Source organism: Barbatula barbatula (genome assembly GCF_947034865.1).
Source record: "Barbatula barbatula genome assembly, chromosome: 25".
NCBI classification, from domain to species: Eukaryota; Metazoa; Chordata; class Actinopteri; order Cypriniformes; family Nemacheilidae; genus Barbatula; species Barbatula barbatula.
In genome coordinates, this window is record NC_136788.1 from 16,161,383 (window position 1) to 16,176,743 (window position 15,361).

At 39.9% G+C, this 15,361-nt stretch overlaps 4 protein-coding genes across 17 annotated transcripts; 2 read left to right on the top strand and 2 right to left on the bottom strand.

The window, feature by feature from the left end:
* Positions 1 to 39: 39 nt before the first annotated feature.
* gatd1 (glutamine amidotransferase class 1 domain containing 1) lies at positions 40 to 2,579 on the top strand. The gene is made up of 7 exons (XM_079450283.1): positions 40 to 321; positions 535 to 611; positions 708 to 813; positions 901 to 1,008; positions 1,087 to 1,178; positions 1,269 to 1,362; positions 1,542 to 2,579. The coding sequence occupies exons 1-7, from the start codon at positions 273 to 275 to the stop codon at positions 1,655 to 1,657; spliced, it is 642 nt and encodes a 213-aa protein (XP_079306409.1). The 5' UTR covers positions 40 to 272; the 3' UTR covers positions 1,658 to 2,579.
* Positions 2,194 to 5,214, bottom strand: chid1 (chitinase domain containing 1). Of its 2 annotated transcripts, none has more exons than XM_079450281.1 (13): positions 5,088 to 5,214; positions 4,731 to 4,854; positions 4,424 to 4,573; positions 4,169 to 4,301; positions 4,039 to 4,083; positions 3,842 to 3,948; positions 3,636 to 3,697; positions 3,431 to 3,523; positions 3,238 to 3,339; positions 2,995 to 3,147; positions 2,679 to 2,759; positions 2,507 to 2,549; positions 2,194 to 2,423 (listed from the first exon to the last, which is right to left on the bottom strand). In XM_079450281.1, the coding sequence occupies exons 2-13, from the start codon at positions 4,836 to 4,838 to the stop codon at positions 2,325 to 2,327; spliced, it is 1,176 nt and encodes a 391-aa protein (XP_079306407.1). In that variant the 5' UTR covers positions 4,839 to 4,854; positions 5,088 to 5,214; the 3' UTR covers positions 2,194 to 2,324. The 2 variants fall into 2 exon arrangements, with proteins under 2 accessions (XP_079306407.1, XP_079306408.1); XM_079450282.1 differs by having other exon boundaries at positions 5,116 to 5,211.
* A 1,538-nt stretch (positions 5,215 to 6,752) lies between these two features.
* Positions 6,753 to 15,299, bottom strand: thoc5 (THO complex 5). Of its 9 annotated transcripts, none has more exons than XM_079450026.1 (22): positions 15,191 to 15,299; positions 11,500 to 11,594; positions 11,318 to 11,374; positions 11,130 to 11,192; positions 10,704 to 10,847; positions 10,446 to 10,559; positions 10,241 to 10,338; positions 9,983 to 10,129; positions 9,758 to 9,872; positions 9,550 to 9,682; positions 9,396 to 9,473; positions 9,276 to 9,319; positions 9,100 to 9,199; positions 8,557 to 8,665; positions 8,370 to 8,471; positions 8,186 to 8,282; positions 7,975 to 8,086; positions 7,783 to 7,886; positions 7,597 to 7,684; positions 7,339 to 7,454; positions 7,064 to 7,257; positions 6,753 to 6,959 (listed from the first exon to the last, which is right to left on the bottom strand). In XM_079450026.1, exons 2-22 carry the CDS (start codon positions 11,590 to 11,592, stop codon positions 6,896 to 6,898), a joined length of 2,172 nt encoding a protein of 723 aa, XP_079306152.1. In that variant the 5' UTR covers positions 11,593 to 11,594; positions 15,191 to 15,299; the 3' UTR covers positions 6,753 to 6,895. The 9 variants fall into 9 exon arrangements, with proteins under 9 accessions (XP_079306152.1, XP_079306153.1, XP_079306151.1 ...); XM_079450027.1 differs by lacking the exon at positions 15,191 to 15,299 and adding an exon at positions 12,446 to 12,716; XM_079450025.1 differs by lacking the exon at positions 15,191 to 15,299 and adding an exon at positions 12,090 to 12,367.
* LOC306890367 (transmembrane protein 248) lies at positions 12,192 to 14,642 on the top strand. Of its 5 annotated transcripts, none has more exons than XM_079450037.1 (7): positions 12,192 to 12,287; positions 12,747 to 12,930; positions 13,075 to 13,315; positions 13,562 to 13,706; positions 13,790 to 13,940; positions 14,087 to 14,218; positions 14,357 to 14,642. In XM_079450037.1, exons 2-7 carry the CDS (start codon positions 12,772 to 12,774, stop codon positions 14,375 to 14,377), a joined length of 849 nt encoding a protein of 282 aa, XP_079306163.1. In that variant the 5' UTR covers positions 12,192 to 12,287; positions 12,747 to 12,771; the 3' UTR covers positions 14,378 to 14,642. The 5 variants fall into 5 exon arrangements, with proteins under 5 accessions (XP_079306163.1, XP_079306161.1, XP_079306162.1 ...); XM_079450035.1 differs by having other exon boundaries at positions 12,257 to 12,447; XM_079450036.1 differs by lacking the exon at positions 12,192 to 12,287 and adding an exon at positions 12,432 to 12,572.
* Positions 15,300 to 15,361: the final 62 nt, after the last annotated feature.

A 15,361-nucleotide genomic window follows, 5' to 3' on the forward strand; every position in this document is an offset into this window, starting at 1 on the left:
CAACGATACATCGAGTTTTATCAGGACTCTTTCTCCGCTGGAACTACTTCCGCTTCAGCTGTTTCACACGGAACTTTATAACAGACGGACCCAGCAAAACTATCACCTGATCAAATGATTTCACTTCTCTGTGTTTTTAATTATATTTCAAGACATTTATTCTGTTTTGTCGCATCTGATCCATGTGTTATTGTTGCTATTTTAATTTTTTTTATCGCTCTTTGACGGCCGATCTCTGCAAACAGTGAAATAGGTGATTTAAGGCATCAACAATGACATCTAAACCTACATGTCTGATAGTTGCCAGTGCTGCATCTGCAGGTAAGACTGAAAACATTTACATCGTTCACATGTGTTATATACCACAACCCTGCTGAATATACCATGAAAACATTTAATGGTTATAATATACATTTTATTTTAATGGAAACTATAATGGTCTCTGTCTGTTTCTACTGGGACTGTATTGGGGTCTATTGGTGGAATGTTATTTGGCAGACAGGATGAATAAACTGTTTTGTTATTATCCTCCAGGAGTATCAGCTCAATCATTTCAACAGTGTTTTACTATGTGCGGTTCAGCGTTTAACCTGCAGACAGCCACACCTGGAGTGAGAAAGCGCACACTGCAGCATCCACATCAAGTTTATTCTCCAGTGTCCACTACACCCAACTAAACAAATATCCTCCCTTTTTCTGTGTAACAGGGGAAGCCCATTGACTTTGTCGGTGTGGATGACAGCACAGCCCGATGGGTGCAAGAGTTCAGCATCAAACCTTATGCCAACCCGGCTAAACTGGAGTCTATCGATGGTCCGAGAAATATTTGCTTCTGCATATGTGACATAGGCACTACAGGTCTGTTAACTTCAGGTTTTGATGTATTGTGTAATGTTTCAGGTGCCCGTTACCATGCGCTGTTGATTCCAGACTGCCCGGGGGCCCTTAATGACCTCGCGCACAGCGGCTCCCTCGCACGAATCCTGTCTCACTTCACATCACACCAAAGTGAGTCTTTCTCTAAACGCATCTTGCATGTTAATAGAGATCATGATAGAAGTTCTTGTGTGTTGTTGTATGTTGTAGAGCCCATGTGCGCTGTTGGACAGGGCGTAGCTGCTCTCTGCTGCGCCACAGAGGAACAGAAGTGGATATTTAACAGCTACAGCATGACAGGTGTATGTGCTCATTTCTACCCATCATATAACAACTTTAGAACACAGATGTGTATGGAAATGACTGTAGTGTTTGTTCTGTTGTTCTTTCAGCCGTCTGTATTTGAGCTCGTACGTTCTCCAGACTTCGCCAACCTGCCACTGATTGTGGAGGACTTCATCAAAGACAACGGTGGATTTTACACAGGTGAGGTCACTTTTGAGCATTTTAAAGGGACACTTCAACCAGAAATGAAAATCCTATGACAATCAACAGAATGTTCACACTGTGCTTTTTTTCCATTTTGATACCATACAGTAGATTTGTGTTAAATGAACAGTGACATTGGATTGTTTATAACATACCCGAAAATGTGTCCTTCACAGCAAGCGTTGTGGATGCTGTTCATGTGGTCCTGGATCGACATCTGGTGACGGGGCAGAACTTTCAGTCCACATGTGCAGCTGTCAATAATCTGATCCTGCTGTGTAACCCCAGATAAACGTGTTCAGATTCAACACTTCATCACTTAATGTGATCCTGAAGTATTATCATGTGTATTACACTATTGAAAGAAAATCACGTCGAGTATTCTCCACTTCAAAAATTATAACATACCAGAGTTTAAATAAGAAATATATATGACTTTTTGTATGATTATTTAAATGTTTGTTTCATTTCATTTCAATATGCTGAAGGAGGTGCAAAATGAAAACCTTTTCAAGAATGAACTCTGTAAATAGATATCATAACACAAATGGAAATGTTAATGTTTAAAGTAATTTCAATATTTTGCTGCAGAAAAGCAGTTTAACAAAGCAGGTTTTGTGCATTATTTTCAATATGTTAACATCAATTAAAACCAAAATGTTCTGTGCGTCTCTATGTTAAATACATACTAACATATAGACGCACAGAACATTTTGGCAGTAGTACAATGAACACAATTCAGCAACACAGTGATGCATCACAGTTGTATTCCTCAAAAAAAGTCGCTTCAAACAGCTGATTCTCCATTAAGAATACTCTCGGCTGGGATGTAATTAAAAAATAATTTTATTGGCATGCTCAACGATGGAATCGGCATAAATATCCTAAGCGCCTCGATAAATTACACTGTGTTATTGGAAGCAGGTTAAACAGATGGAGGTGGATCACAGTTGAATAGGTCACAAAAGATCATAGAAATAATCCAATCCTTGTCCCAGTTCCCACATGGAAATTCCAGTTCCCAGTTCAGACGCCAATGCAATGCGGAGCTGGAGAAACTAGAGAACATGAGAGAGATCACCTCAGCGCTAAACGTTACTCATAATTCATTTTGTTGTTTAATCAAGCTCTTTATACAAACCATTAAAGTGGGCGCGTAAACAACATGTTTCACTCCATTATTCCTGCAAAACAATAAAAGAAACATTTCAAGATTCATTCTGTAATATTATTGGAATGGATTATTTTACTGCACTCATCAAATAAAACAATGTTATGATGATCTGATCCATGCAAAATGTTTGTTCGTAAACCTTTTATAATTGAAGAAATGTTCGCCAGCGTTTTCATCCCACTGGAGTTTAGGTTTCACCTCTTTCAGGAGTTCAATATATCTGCATAAGATTAAAGAAATACACACAAGATGTATGATAAGTAAATACTTCTGTTTGGTTTTAAAGCAGATAATAGTTCAGTGAACAATTTATAGTTATCAGCCTTTACTATTTACAACAAAAATACATTTTTATGCAGTTAACACATTTAGTAGCTAATTTGACATTCTAGGTTTATTTTACTATTCGATTTGATTTGAAACCTGTTTTGAAAAAACACAGCAGTGTTGCTTACCTGCCCCCCAGCAGTGGTTCTGCCCCGCCGTGACTGCTGAAGTCCAGACCGTACATGTTGATTCCCAGCAGGATTTTATTTCTCCACTGGTTCTGAGGAGCGAGCTGAAGGACGCACTCTCTTACCCACGGCAGCGGAGAGCTCGGCCCGGGCCTTACACACCACAGAGCCAATCAGAATCAGTCATTTAATGATTTCAAAGAGTAAAGAAACGGTACAACACAGTGTGTAGGTGTGTCTGACCTTCCAGGGCCTGAATAATCGTATGTCATCAGACTGAACGCGTCCACCACAGGTGCCAGTTTCTCAAAATCTTCTCGCTCAAACATACCAGGCTGACCCGTACTGATCATTAGACAAACAAACACACAGTAGATTTATTCATGACAAATGTAGTGGGCCAAAAGATTGACACAAAAACAGAAATTTAATGTACCCAGGTGCAATCGCAGGAGGGATGACCAGCACACAGCTCAGCTTCCCGACCTTCAGAGTTTCACAGAGGTGTGTGACCAGGTGCGCCAGCTCTCTATAAAACACACAACACACACAGAAGTGAATCACAAATCTCACATGACAACATGCTTAGAAATCACATGACAATGAGTACCGAGTGTTTCTAAGTAAATACACAATCTTACTTTCTCTTGTTTCCTCCTAACTGACTCCATAACTCCAGAGTGTATCCATCAAAACCTTCAGCCTGTGTTTCATGCAAAGAAGAAATGATGGCTAATAAGTTCATATTTGTGGAATTGAAAACAGGCATATTACATCGGGAATACACTAACTGAGTTAATAACACGTAAACTTGATGGTTGCGTTATGTTAGACTGAGATTATAAACCTTTGCCACTTCCAGCACCTCTCGACCCAACTCCTCCATCTCGTCCTCGCTGTCCAGCACGCTCATGTAATCCTGATACGACCATCCGTCAAACAAAAGCCGAGGTACTTTCATAGAGAGAAAGTAAATGGAGAGAGATTGAGAACGTCGTGCATACAACCAGTGATCCGTCCGTCAACACATCCATTCACACTTACGTATTTTGTTTTTTTTGTTGGCCTTCCTCACCGCTTTGACCCAACCTGTAAAGAGAAAGAGTTATTCATCTCTCAAATCACATCCGTATCACTGCTGGTCTTATAAAGATACATGAAGAAATGTTCTGACCGGGGTCGTGGTCGTGCAATCCGGTGATGTGGAAACTCTCCGGTCCTCTTCGTCTCAGCTGGAGCCACACTGGAGACACAGATGTCAACTTGGGACCAAACAACTTTGCGATGTCGTATCCACGAGAGTTCCACTGAGAGACAGAAAGACGAGGAGACAGACTCGCTTAAAGCCACCAATTGAATAAGTAAAATAGAAATAGAGACAGACAGAGATTAGATCTGTGTTTCTGACTGACACAGGTGTGTGACTCACAGGTGTGATGTAGCCTAGCACGGCTCCTCTGAAGTTTTGTGCGGAAACGCACTGCGGACAGTAACGCTTCTCCTCCCTCACTATATCCCTCCAGAGAGGGTCCAAGACCACCAGACCCCGTTCCTGCACCGGACGATCTGCTGCTGTCGTCTTTATAAACACAAATGACATCACACACATGAATCACTGTCATATACACGGTTAACTGACATTTTATTGAGCGGTATCACTAGAGACCTGAAGCATGAAAGACTTTATGTTTAATCCAAAACTAGTCACATTTACAAATGTCAAACTTTTGTCTTACCTCAGCCTCCTGGATCTTACTGGCTTTTCTGGCATCTTTCTTTGACAATGTGCCTCTGACAACATGTACCAGCAGACAGGTGAGCAGAAATATCACATCTGCTCTCATTTCAGCACATCAGCAGCTGGAGAAACATTTCTATATTAAATATCGTATTAAATACATAAAATACAGTGTCTCGATCTCAGAAGCCAATTTGTCTCATTAACAAATGATTGAACGTGCTGTATTTATTGCATGTGTGTGTATATACGAAATGAAAATATGCAGTAACTGCGGTTTTAAATGCACCTGTGTTGTAGCTTTATTACCGAACGGTTAAAATAACAATAAATGACAGTAAATTCACACACTTACCCGATATGTGTCTAATGTAAGTGTTTACCGTGTGATCTAAACGCTCATTATCTTCAGCAGAGATGATGTGGACATGCAGGTTTGACAGCTTGTGTGCATTCGCAGTCACGTGATCGGTTCAAGGGACGCGACTTCAAAATAAGAGTCCTTTATACGTTTCCTTTATTACTACGATTAAGCTATATTTTTTTGTTCTTGTGAAAGGAAATATTTAGACCTGTGTTTAAAGCAAACGTTTTTATTAAATATATGTATACGTTTATATACATATCTCTCACAACCTTCAAAAAAATACTTAAAACCCATCTCTTCTGTGAATACTTGACAGACAAATAAATTTTTTTTTAAACCCAAACCCTCTCTCTTCTCTCAACAGGTATTGTTCTGGCTTTTGTTGAAACTAGTATCTTTGTATTAGCACCTAAAAATAAAAAAGCGACAACGTGGTTTTTCAAAGATAAAAGCGTCTGCTAAATGTAAGTCTCTTTGGATAAAAGCTTCTGTTAAATGACTAAATGTAAGTCTCTTTGGATAAAAGCTTCTGTTAAATGACTAAATGTAAATGTAAGTCTCTTTGGATAAAAGCGTCTGCTAAATGACTAAATGTAAGTCTCTTTGGATAAAAGCGTCTGCTAAATGACTAAATGTAAATGTAAGTCTCTTTGGATAAAAGCTTCTGTTAAATGACTAAATGTAAGTCTCTTTGGATAAAAGCTTCTGTTAAATGACTAAATGTAAATGTAAGTCGCTTTGGATAAAAGCGTCTGCTAAATGACTAAATGTAAGTCTCTTTGGATAAAAGCGTCTGCTAAATGACTAAATGTAAATGTAAGTCTCTTTGGATAAAAGCGTCTGCTAAATGACTAAATGTAAATGTAAGTCGCTTTGGATAAAAGCGTCTGCTAAATGACTAAATGTAAGTCTCTTTGGATAAAAGCGTCTGCTAAATGACTAAATGTAAATGTAAGTCTCTTTGGATAAAAGCGTCTGCTAAATGACTAAATGTAAATGTAAGTCTCTTTGGATAAAAGCGTCTGCTAAATGACTAAATGTAAATGTAAGTCTCTTTGGATAAAAGCGTCTGCTAAATGACTAAATGTAAATGTAAGTCTCTTTGGATAAAAGCGTCTGCTAAATGACTAAATGTAAATGTAAGTCTCTTTGGATAAAAGCGTCTGCTAAATGACTAAATGTAAATGTAAGTCTCTTTGGATAAAAGCGTCTGCTAAATGACTAAATGTAAATGTAAGTCGCTTTGGATAAAAGCATCTAATTGACTAAAAGTAACTGTATATTTAAAATAATAATTGTTAATGGAACAAAGAAATTATTGTGAGGCATCATGCATACAGTACAAGCATACAGACATATTAGTGTTTAACAGTATTCTTCATGATAAGGGCGGCTATCTATTTCCAACAGGTGTATTAATGATTACTATCATTTTATTTTTATAATTATTTGGATGTGTATTGCATTGGCCCCTTGCGTTATTGAATTATAAAAACATTCATTTGAACACTTCTGGTTCCGACTACAGTCTACGAAAACATTGTTTTGAAGCCAAGGTCTGGACATGTGTTTAAATCTCATGGTTTGATTTAATAATAAATAAAAAGGTTCTTCTGAGTTCACACACACCACAAAAAGGAGACAGACAAAAAAAACTATCAAAAACGTTTTATTGTTTCAATCCACATCATATTACCAATACATGAAACACGGGTGAAAACTGGATCTAAAAGTGGGCAAATGAGATATCTCCTAATGACACAAGATTAGATTCTTTGCCTTTATATCCAAAATGTTCAGCGGTGACTGAAGAAACCCTGAGGATGATTGTACTTAAAGGGCTTCAGACGACTGGGACCCCTGAAGATGAGGAAGAAACAGACGGATGTTTCTCAATATTTTTTCACATAATACAACAGTGTGAACTCTAAAATTCTGTTTCAGATGAGTGTTCTCTGAGTTACCTGGCGGTTCTCAAGCACATCTTCTCTCTGGGGAACTCCTTGGGTCCTTCTGAACCATCACACACTTGATTTTCCGTCTCCAGGTACACATCCAGACACACGCACAGACGCTGAATCTGATTTGTCAGAAGCTGGAGGCCTGGACGCGGCCCCTGCAGCTCACCGCGGAAGACGTTTACCTCGCTCTCAATTGCCTGCAAACAAAAACAAACGAATCCGCTTCAGTTCTTGAATGTGTTTTAAGTCTGACGATATCTGGACCGTGGTGCTCTTACCCGCAAGTTATCATCTGTGCGGCCACTTCCTTCCCCTTTCCATTGGAGGGAGAGGGAGAAGAGGGGCGTGACCTCAGGATACCCAGGGTTCAGCGCCACAGCGGCCAGAAGACGTGCTGATGGAGGTAGAAGAAGAGCATACATGAGACATACATATTCAGCAATGATTACACAACCAAACCTGACAGGTCCTTTTCTGTCTAAGTGGGCAGTTCTTAGCTATGCTGATGGTCAAATTTCTGGCTGCACAGTTCTCACCCGTTCCTCTCTCCAACACAGCCATGAAGAAAAGATCCGTCTCAAGTGCCAGATCGGCCTTCATCAAATGCTGCACGAAGCCCAGCTCCTGTCAGACAACCACCACATTATCTCTCAGGAATCAAAGGTAAACATAAATTCTCTTCAACCCGATTGAGGAGTGATTCAACACCCAGATGAACGTACAGTGAATTCCTGGTAGCTCATCATGGTCCATCGCGTGAGGCCGGAAACCACTTTAGCGGGAAAGAGATGCTGGCACTCGCTGGCAACAGGAATGATGCTGTGCTCTGGAACAGACCATCATACACTTCTGTTTAATATGTAAACAGCCTTGCGTACAACACAAGAGTCAATTTGTCACGTGTGTGTGTGTACCGAGAGAGCTGAACTGTTTGTGTAGGGCCAGTCTGGACTGCAGACGTCCTCTGAGAAGCTTCATGGTCCTCTCCATGTGACTGGCGCTCAGAGCGTTACCTTTCAGCTCGGCCTGGAACAAACACGACATGACATCAAAACACTCTGTCTCAATTTTCCGTTAAACTATTACAAAATCGAACGTTAAACATTTATAAAGCTAAACAAACACCTGCACGTTGTCAGTGGAGAACTGTAGACCACCCAGTTTCTGCACCCAAACATACGGATGTCCCAAATCTGAGACGTAATCTCCAAACGTACTGATTCTGCACACAAAGATCATTCATGTTTGATTATATATCTTTTAATATTTAAACTCTGGGTTTAAAACTATTGTTAACAAAGTTATTTACCCGACTTTATCAAACTGGTAGCGGTTGGCAGGGTTGGGCGTCTCCCGGCCGTGATCACGGGCATACAGACAGTTGAGTATACTGTCTGGGTTCATCAGATCCCTGCAACACCCACACACAGTAAAAATGGTGTTAAATAAAATCATTTTAGATGGTTTAGATATGGATGTCGTGCTCATCGACTGACCCGGCACTGATGGCTCCTGACAGATCCACAGAAGTGGAAACGTTGCTCTTCACAGTGAGAATGTTGAGGTTCATGAGATAATAGAAGTACAGGTGCAGGATACTGTTGTCTAAGAAAGAAATGAAAGAAGAATACAAATTCATATCATTCCTGCTATTCTGAACTATTAAAATGATTTCATGTAACAAACTACATAAGACTTATTAAGGTTAAATAACTAATAGGTAACGTTTAACTGTCTTCACCAAAAAAGAATCTATTTGCTCACCCTCCAGTTGTAACAACCTTGATGATTTTAATGAAAGTTTGTAACTAAGCTTTTTTGGGTCACCATTGACTCCCATAGTAGTCTTTTGTTCTACTATGGGAGTCAATGGTGACCCAAAATGGTAAATGATGAGCAAACGATTACAACATTTTCATTTTTTGGTGAATTTATGAAACACTTTTGATTCACAAATACTACTACTAAAACATAAAATGTATTTTTTCTAGTGATTTGTCAAACTATGTGAAAATGTATTTGTTTGATAACACACACACCTTTACATTTGAGGTCAACGCAGAGCGAGAGAGGGTGACGCCTTATCATTTCTCGACGCTTGTCATCCAGCTGAACGCCGACAGTCCCTCGCCGACGCTTCTGAACACACAAAATAAGAGAGATAAGACGCAACCAAAAGCACATGAGGAAAAACTAAAGAATTATAGAGTCTGACTGTGTTCTGCTGCTCCTCCTCAGCGTCTGAGTCACTCTCATCATCTGAGAAAAAAAACTAAATTAGATTTTGATGGCTTGCACTTACACTTACAGCATACACACAGACATAAACATGTACCTTGCGAGTCTTCTGGAGGTCTGGAAAGAGCTTTGGCCTCATCCACATCTCCACTGATGCTGACCGACAGATTTTTGTCTAAGACACATATCACGTGATGTCATCACAGAATTAATTTGAACGTGCTTTAAGAAGGGGGGGGGGGGTGTCTTACCACAGGCCTGTGCATAAGCGCTCGCTTGCACCAGTAGCACATAGAGAGGAGGAGGAAGGTGACGTGCCACCTCGGCCTGCTTCTGCATGCGCTCGAATGGCATCGACAGATACTCCTGAACTGGTATAGAAGCCTAAGAGAGAGAAAAACAGTTAGTCAGGACTGCCACAATGAGAAAGAAGTTTCATTCGTGAAACCAGAGCTTTACCTGCATGATGTTCTGCAGTCCAGGCTGAAGGCTGCCCAGATATTCTTTCTTTTGCTCAATAGCTTTCTGGATCTTCTCCTTACTGGTCAGTGACGTCTTATACTGCTCCGCCAACCTGCAGGAAACACAAATGAGCAGATGAAACCAGATGTTTCTCAATGATCTCATTGTGTGGTCATGATTCAAATGTATCTGGCGTCTACGAAATGTGTGTGCGCCTGTCACCTCTTCCTCTGTTCCAACTCCCAGTCCAGTCGAGCGAGCGTGAGCTGGTGCTGGTCGTCTCGAGTGACGTGAGGCCGAGAGATCTCCTCTGGAGCCTCCTGGAAAAACTCCTCTTCACTGACCAGCTCGATCTCCTCATGCTGGGACCTGACACACACTCACACATTAACTTCTGCTCTTTACATTATTAGCTTGATTTACTGCGTTGTTACAAATTTTTTATTCCCAAATATTTGCAACACAAGTTGATATTCATACTTGAATTCGAGACATTTGCCAATCTCTTTCTGCAGATGCATGACCTCATAGAGCAGATTCTGAAGCTGAAGGTGGAGAACATCCACACGCTGCTTTGTCTGCGGACAGACAAAGACAAGGAGAAAGACGGAGAATTTTAATTTTCTTGGTTAAGAAATATTTTTCACAGCAGTAAAGTGACAATACCTCAATACCATGTACATACCTCATGCGTCTGATCTCGACCTTTCTTCAGTCTCATGTGCGCCAGACGGTTGAGTTTCTTCAAAGTGATGAAATGCACGCTGCTCTGCCTGCGTCTCTCCTCAATCTCCACATTCTAGAAAACATAGCGCAGGTCCAATGTCAGCGTCATTACATTTATGCTTTTGGCTGGCATGCACATTTTTAATCCAAAGCGACTTGGATTTCACTGAATGTCACCTTCCACACGTAGAGAAATAACAGAATGCATGAATCTCACCCCGTCTTTAGCGCCGCCGGCTTTCAGCTCCTGGATTTCTGTCATCAGTGTAGCCAGAGCTGCACACGTGTCTTTATACAGACTATAATCCAGCTGAGCGTCTCTGCCCTCCAGCTCCGCTTCCTCATTATATACACGCACTTCCTGAGAGACAACAAACACTGAGAAGTGCTACCAGAAAACATACAAACACAGTCTGCCTAACAACTGAACGTCACCTGTGACCTAACATGTCTAAATTGAGATAAATTCATTACACTTTGATTTGGGAGTGAAATATGACCCAGATATTGGTTTGTGTGAATATAGTGACTCCACCAAAATGTGCAACACGGAAAGTGTGAGGTGTTTAAACAGAGAAAGATAGACCGTGTTTGTGAGAGAGAGAGAGAGAGAGAGAGAGAGAGAGAGAAATGCCATTGGAACCTGATTCTTTCCTGCAAACAGCGTCCTCTGTTCAACAGGAAGAGATCCTGCAGGACACGTGACCTACACACGCCAATTAGAGTACGTGCTCACTGAAACGCTCAGCATCACAACATTATTCATCTGAACACAACTCAACAAAGAATAACATCTTGAGGTCTAAATGAGTGGATCATGCTGGAATATACCTGAACCTCCCTCAACCTGACCTTCCTCAACTTGACATGTGACCTGACTGCACTGAGCTGCACAAGGACATGAGAATTATTAGAAAATACAAGCATTAGAGTTCAAAACAGAGTTCTACTGAATGTACAGCACAAGCTCTTTTCAATGTATTTTAGATGTGAGAGACATCACAGCATCTTACTTGATCTCCTTCTCGAACCCGTTTGTTTTCCGGAGTACTGCCTTCATTTCTTATTACCTTTGGTTTTCTCTTTTTCACAGTGTCTGAAGACATGACTGAAATGACAAAGAAAAAGATCAAATAGGATAAACAAAAAGTCACTTCAACACATCTGGAAGCCTTTAGGTTATGAACGAACGAACTAATTTTGAAGTCAATAATAATACATGTTTTTTCTGTATTTTTGTACATACTTTATGCAAGTTAATTTCTGCAATTTGTTCACTGAATTGGATTACAGTATACATTATGAAACATTTGTCAGCCTATTAAATAGCTCGTAAACACTTTGTGAAAATGGTCCAATTTACAATCCCAATGACTTATTTACTTAAGTATACATCGAAGAAACCGAGAGACTAATGTATAGACAGATTGATTTTAAGTGTTTTACATTATATACGGTCTGTAAACTAAACTGTTATACATTTATTTACAGTTTATTAAACTGTGCTATAGCTGCGTTAGCCTTCATGAGCCAAATCGTTGTAAATTCATCACGATGACTTTTTATAAAACACACCAATACGTTTCAATTCATAAACTCTCACCTTTCGATCACTTGTTTCCTATTCCAGTATTCAAATATCACTTTAAAACACTAACATGCAGATTTCATTCAAACAGCAAGAGCTAACATGCTAACCAGAGGAGCCAGAGGGACACTTCCGCTGGGGTTTTTACACAATAAAAGCTCTCTTGAACCTGGCTGTTCAAAATCAACATCCAACGGAAAATCGTTTGGAATTGTATGTACACACGCCAAATAAATGAGTTTACTACGATTTAATTAATGTTGGCAAGTATCCCTGGACTGCAAACGCTTAAATATCCATTCATAAATTAAACCCGTACTTATAGAATACGAGTCTTTAATTTTGAAAAAGTAACACGAAGGCAAGTTTACCTGTGAGTACATTGCATGCGCAGCCTTAACACAAACTGCGGTTTAATAATGTTTGTAAAATTCGTCTTGTGCTGTATGTAATCTTTAATGCTCCGACCAAGTCTTGGTCAAATTAATGACTTTATAGGTAAGTGCTGTCAACGCGAGAGGGTGAAGTTACAATATGAACTGATTCTGTGAGTTCCTAAATGCATTGGTTCAACTGTTAACGGCAGTCAGCTCAAGAGAACCAGACTATGTTAACAGCACAGTAACACATTTACTTTTGTATGTGACAGTTTTCTATTGTTACACTTCTAAGGTGGCGTCATCACAGCTGGTGCATTATGGGTCATTGGAGGCCTGTATCTAACCTGAGAGGTCACATGTCTCGACATCCTCCAGTTGTTGTGTTTTTCTTGTGCATGCTGCTTCTATCCATAACTTTTGTTTGTGTTGGGCTTTACTCTCAGTATCGGGATATAAAGAACCCAGATATAAATGTAGTGAGTATACCCTTAATTTATATACTTATCTTTTACTTTTATCATGATGTTTGCTTATCTAATGATCTTCATTCTATCATATGTTTGCCTGCTTTTAGACTTTGATTAATGTGGTGTTTTCAACTAAATCATGCACTTTTTAAGGGCTGGAACGATGTTTTGGGTTCTATTGCGGGTTTCAAATTCTGCACACACTTGAACGATACAGATGCACATCTGGAGGAAGACCCTCCTCGTATGGTGGAACATGCAGACAGAATTACAACAAATGTTTCGATGAGCACTTCTCATATTTCTGTCCTGGTACCACTGGTACTGATGGGAGACGTCCCAGCTGACAGTGTTGTCAGTGCTACAATGTTGGGCAGTCAGCTGGGTATAAAAGGTTTGTGAGTATATAGTTATATACATCGCGTATAGAGTGTTAATAACATTTATATAGTTTTAGCGGATATTTCTTGTATAATTTTTCTTCTGTGGAACGTAAGTAGAGGTTCTAAATACGGCTATTTTACGTATGGTGACATTTCACCTTTTGTGTTCTTTAGACAAAAACAACAGCATTTATGTTTAATAAAACTATTTGTATTTTTCTGCAAACTTTCCCTGTAATGATATGAATCCATCACAGGAGCTGCAGCAAAAACATCTGTGAACGTTTCGTTTCACCTGCACACTGATGTTCCTAACAACCAGACTCTTGGTGGGACACAAACTGGACCATCCTTGATCTGCCTGCAGCTCACTGCCCCGACACACGTTCTTCCTCAGACTCCGTAAGAAGCTTAGATGTACAGCGATGCTCTTTGTTTTTTTTAAACAAAATCACATCATACAAACAAATTTTTTGATCTTTCAGGTCACCCCCAGAATGCTCATTGATGGAGAATGTAGATGAGACCGCATCGCCCGTCAGGGCAGTTGCCATAGAAACGTACAGGCATGATTCACCACACTGCTTTAGTCTGGGGTTCACAGCAGATCCACAGCTGACGGTCTTGCTCACACAGGTAGAAGACATGACACATATTGTAGCTTTCCCATACCAGAGTTTTCACAGGCCGAGAAATTTCTTGCAAACTTCGTTGATTTTATCGCTGTTATTAATATAATCTTTCCAACATAAGCTGATTTCACTTTTGTTTTTCTTGAACAGGAGGAAAAAGCCATATGTAGGTATCATCTGCTGTTGGTCAGTGTTTCACTGATGGTCATCTGTTTCCTGATGAGTCTTTGTGGAACATGTTCATCAAAATCCCATTCTTACCAAGCAAATGATCTCCAAAAGGTAGCTATTTTGGGCTTTGTGAACCCTACGAATACACCAAGTTGACATTTGCCATATTTTACATTCAACGCACACTTGAATTTGAGTTGTTCTTGTAGTTAATTAAAATCGTATGTAAAATATATGTTCAATTCATAGGAATCTCTGCTGAGCCCATGAAGAACGGGAACACACGAAGTCCTGCTGCCTTTATTAAAAAGGCAACATCTGGACATTCAGAAAGTGTTTGAGTGTGTAAAAGTCCACAAAGACATAACCAAGAATCAACGGTTATCATAAAACTTTACTCCAAGAGTAAGATGGAAGATTATGGTTAAAAATGTATATTGCTGATGCCATAAAACAAGGATTGTTGAAATTCGTCTTATATAATTGCCGTGCCTTTTTGAAATGGAAAAAATAAAGTGTGTTTGACCATGATCGGATCATGTTGGTTTAAATGATGTAAGAGATCCTGTACATCCCAACAGTGAAGAGCAACAAAAGAAATATAACATGAACCACTGAAATGAAAATATTGAGTATTTCTGACGCTATTTGGATATTTAAATATCATTGTGTTACATGAACTATATACGCGACGCGACCGTTATTGATATTTTAAAGAGATTTCAGCACACGCCCTTTTCTTCAAGCGTGATTCTCTGGTTGATTTAACAGTAGACATCGCTTCAGAATACAACTTCAATGTTATAAACCAAATGGCCATTCTAGGACAGTACGCCACCCTTCTGTTATAACAGCGAGTGCGATACAAAGACGGTCAAGAACAGACGGCAGACATTTTGTGTTTGGTCTGTTTTCCTCTCACCTTCAACTCTTTACTAAAATGGTTCACCTGCTATTACACGTTCTTGAAAATGCACGATCTTGACCACGAAACACGCGCTCATCAGTACAACAATCTAACCAAATATATATATCTAAAAACGCGTTTATACAGTCGTTCAAATATACTAGCATCGTTGTTACCTTATTTTAAAACCAATCACCGAACGCTCGTGCTTTCTTGAGGCACGTTTCCCTCCCCGCGTTTTTCCACGCATTCCTTGCGGGTTACAGAATGTGTTTCCTGCTTCACGCTGAGCGGCGGGCACTTCGACCAATAGTGAGATCGGAACGGAGCAGCGCCTGTTGTGATTG

Bases quoted from the DNA above. Each gene is read 5' to 3' on its own strand.
- gatd1 (XM_079450283.1), top strand. From the start codon at position 273: ATGACATCTAAACCTACATGTCTGATAGTTGCCAGTGCTGCATCTGCA. The intron at 612-707 runs GTGAGAAAGCGC...TCTGTGTAACAG, and splicing joins TGCAGACAGCCACACCTGGA to GGGAAGCCCATTGACTTTGT. The intron at 814-900 runs GTCCGAGAAATA...GTAATGTTTCAG, and splicing joins TAAACTGGAGTCTATCGATG to GTGCCCGTTACCATGCGCTG.
- chid1 (XM_079450281.1), bottom strand. From the start codon at position 4,838: ATGAGAGCAGATGTGATATTTCTGCTCACCTGTCTGCTGGTACATGTT. The intron at 4,302-4,423 runs GTGAGTCACACA...TCTGTCTCTCAG, and splicing joins TGCTAGGCTACATCACACCT to TGGAACTCTCGTGGATACGA. The intron at 4,084-4,168 runs GTCAGAACATTT...TTCTCTTTACAG, and splicing joins ATTGCACGACCACGACCCCG to GTTGGGTCAAAGCGGTGAGG.
- thoc5 (XM_079450026.1), bottom strand. From the start codon at position 11,592: ATGTCTTCAGACACTGTGAAAAAGAGAAAACCAAAGGTAATAAGAAAT. The intron at 9,683-9,757 runs GTAAAGCTCTGG...TCTCTCTCTTAG, and splicing joins GACTGCAGAACATCATGCAG to GCTTCTATACCAGTTCAGGA. The intron at 8,472-8,556 runs GTCAGTCGATGA...TGGGTGTTGCAG, and splicing joins TCAGGAGCCATCAGTGCCGG to GGATCTGATGAACCCAGACA.
- LOC306890367 (XM_079450034.1), top strand. From the start codon at position 12,533: ATGCTCCGACCAAGTCTTGGTCAAATTAATGACTTTATAGGTAAGTGC. The intron at 12,931-13,074 runs GTGAGTATACCC...GCACTTTTTAAG, and splicing joins AGAACCCAGATATAAATGTA to GGCTGGAACGATGTTTTGGG. The intron at 13,316-13,561 runs GTTTGTGAGTAT...AATCCATCACAG, and splicing joins CAGTCAGCTGGGTATAAAAG to GAGCTGCAGCAAAAACATCT.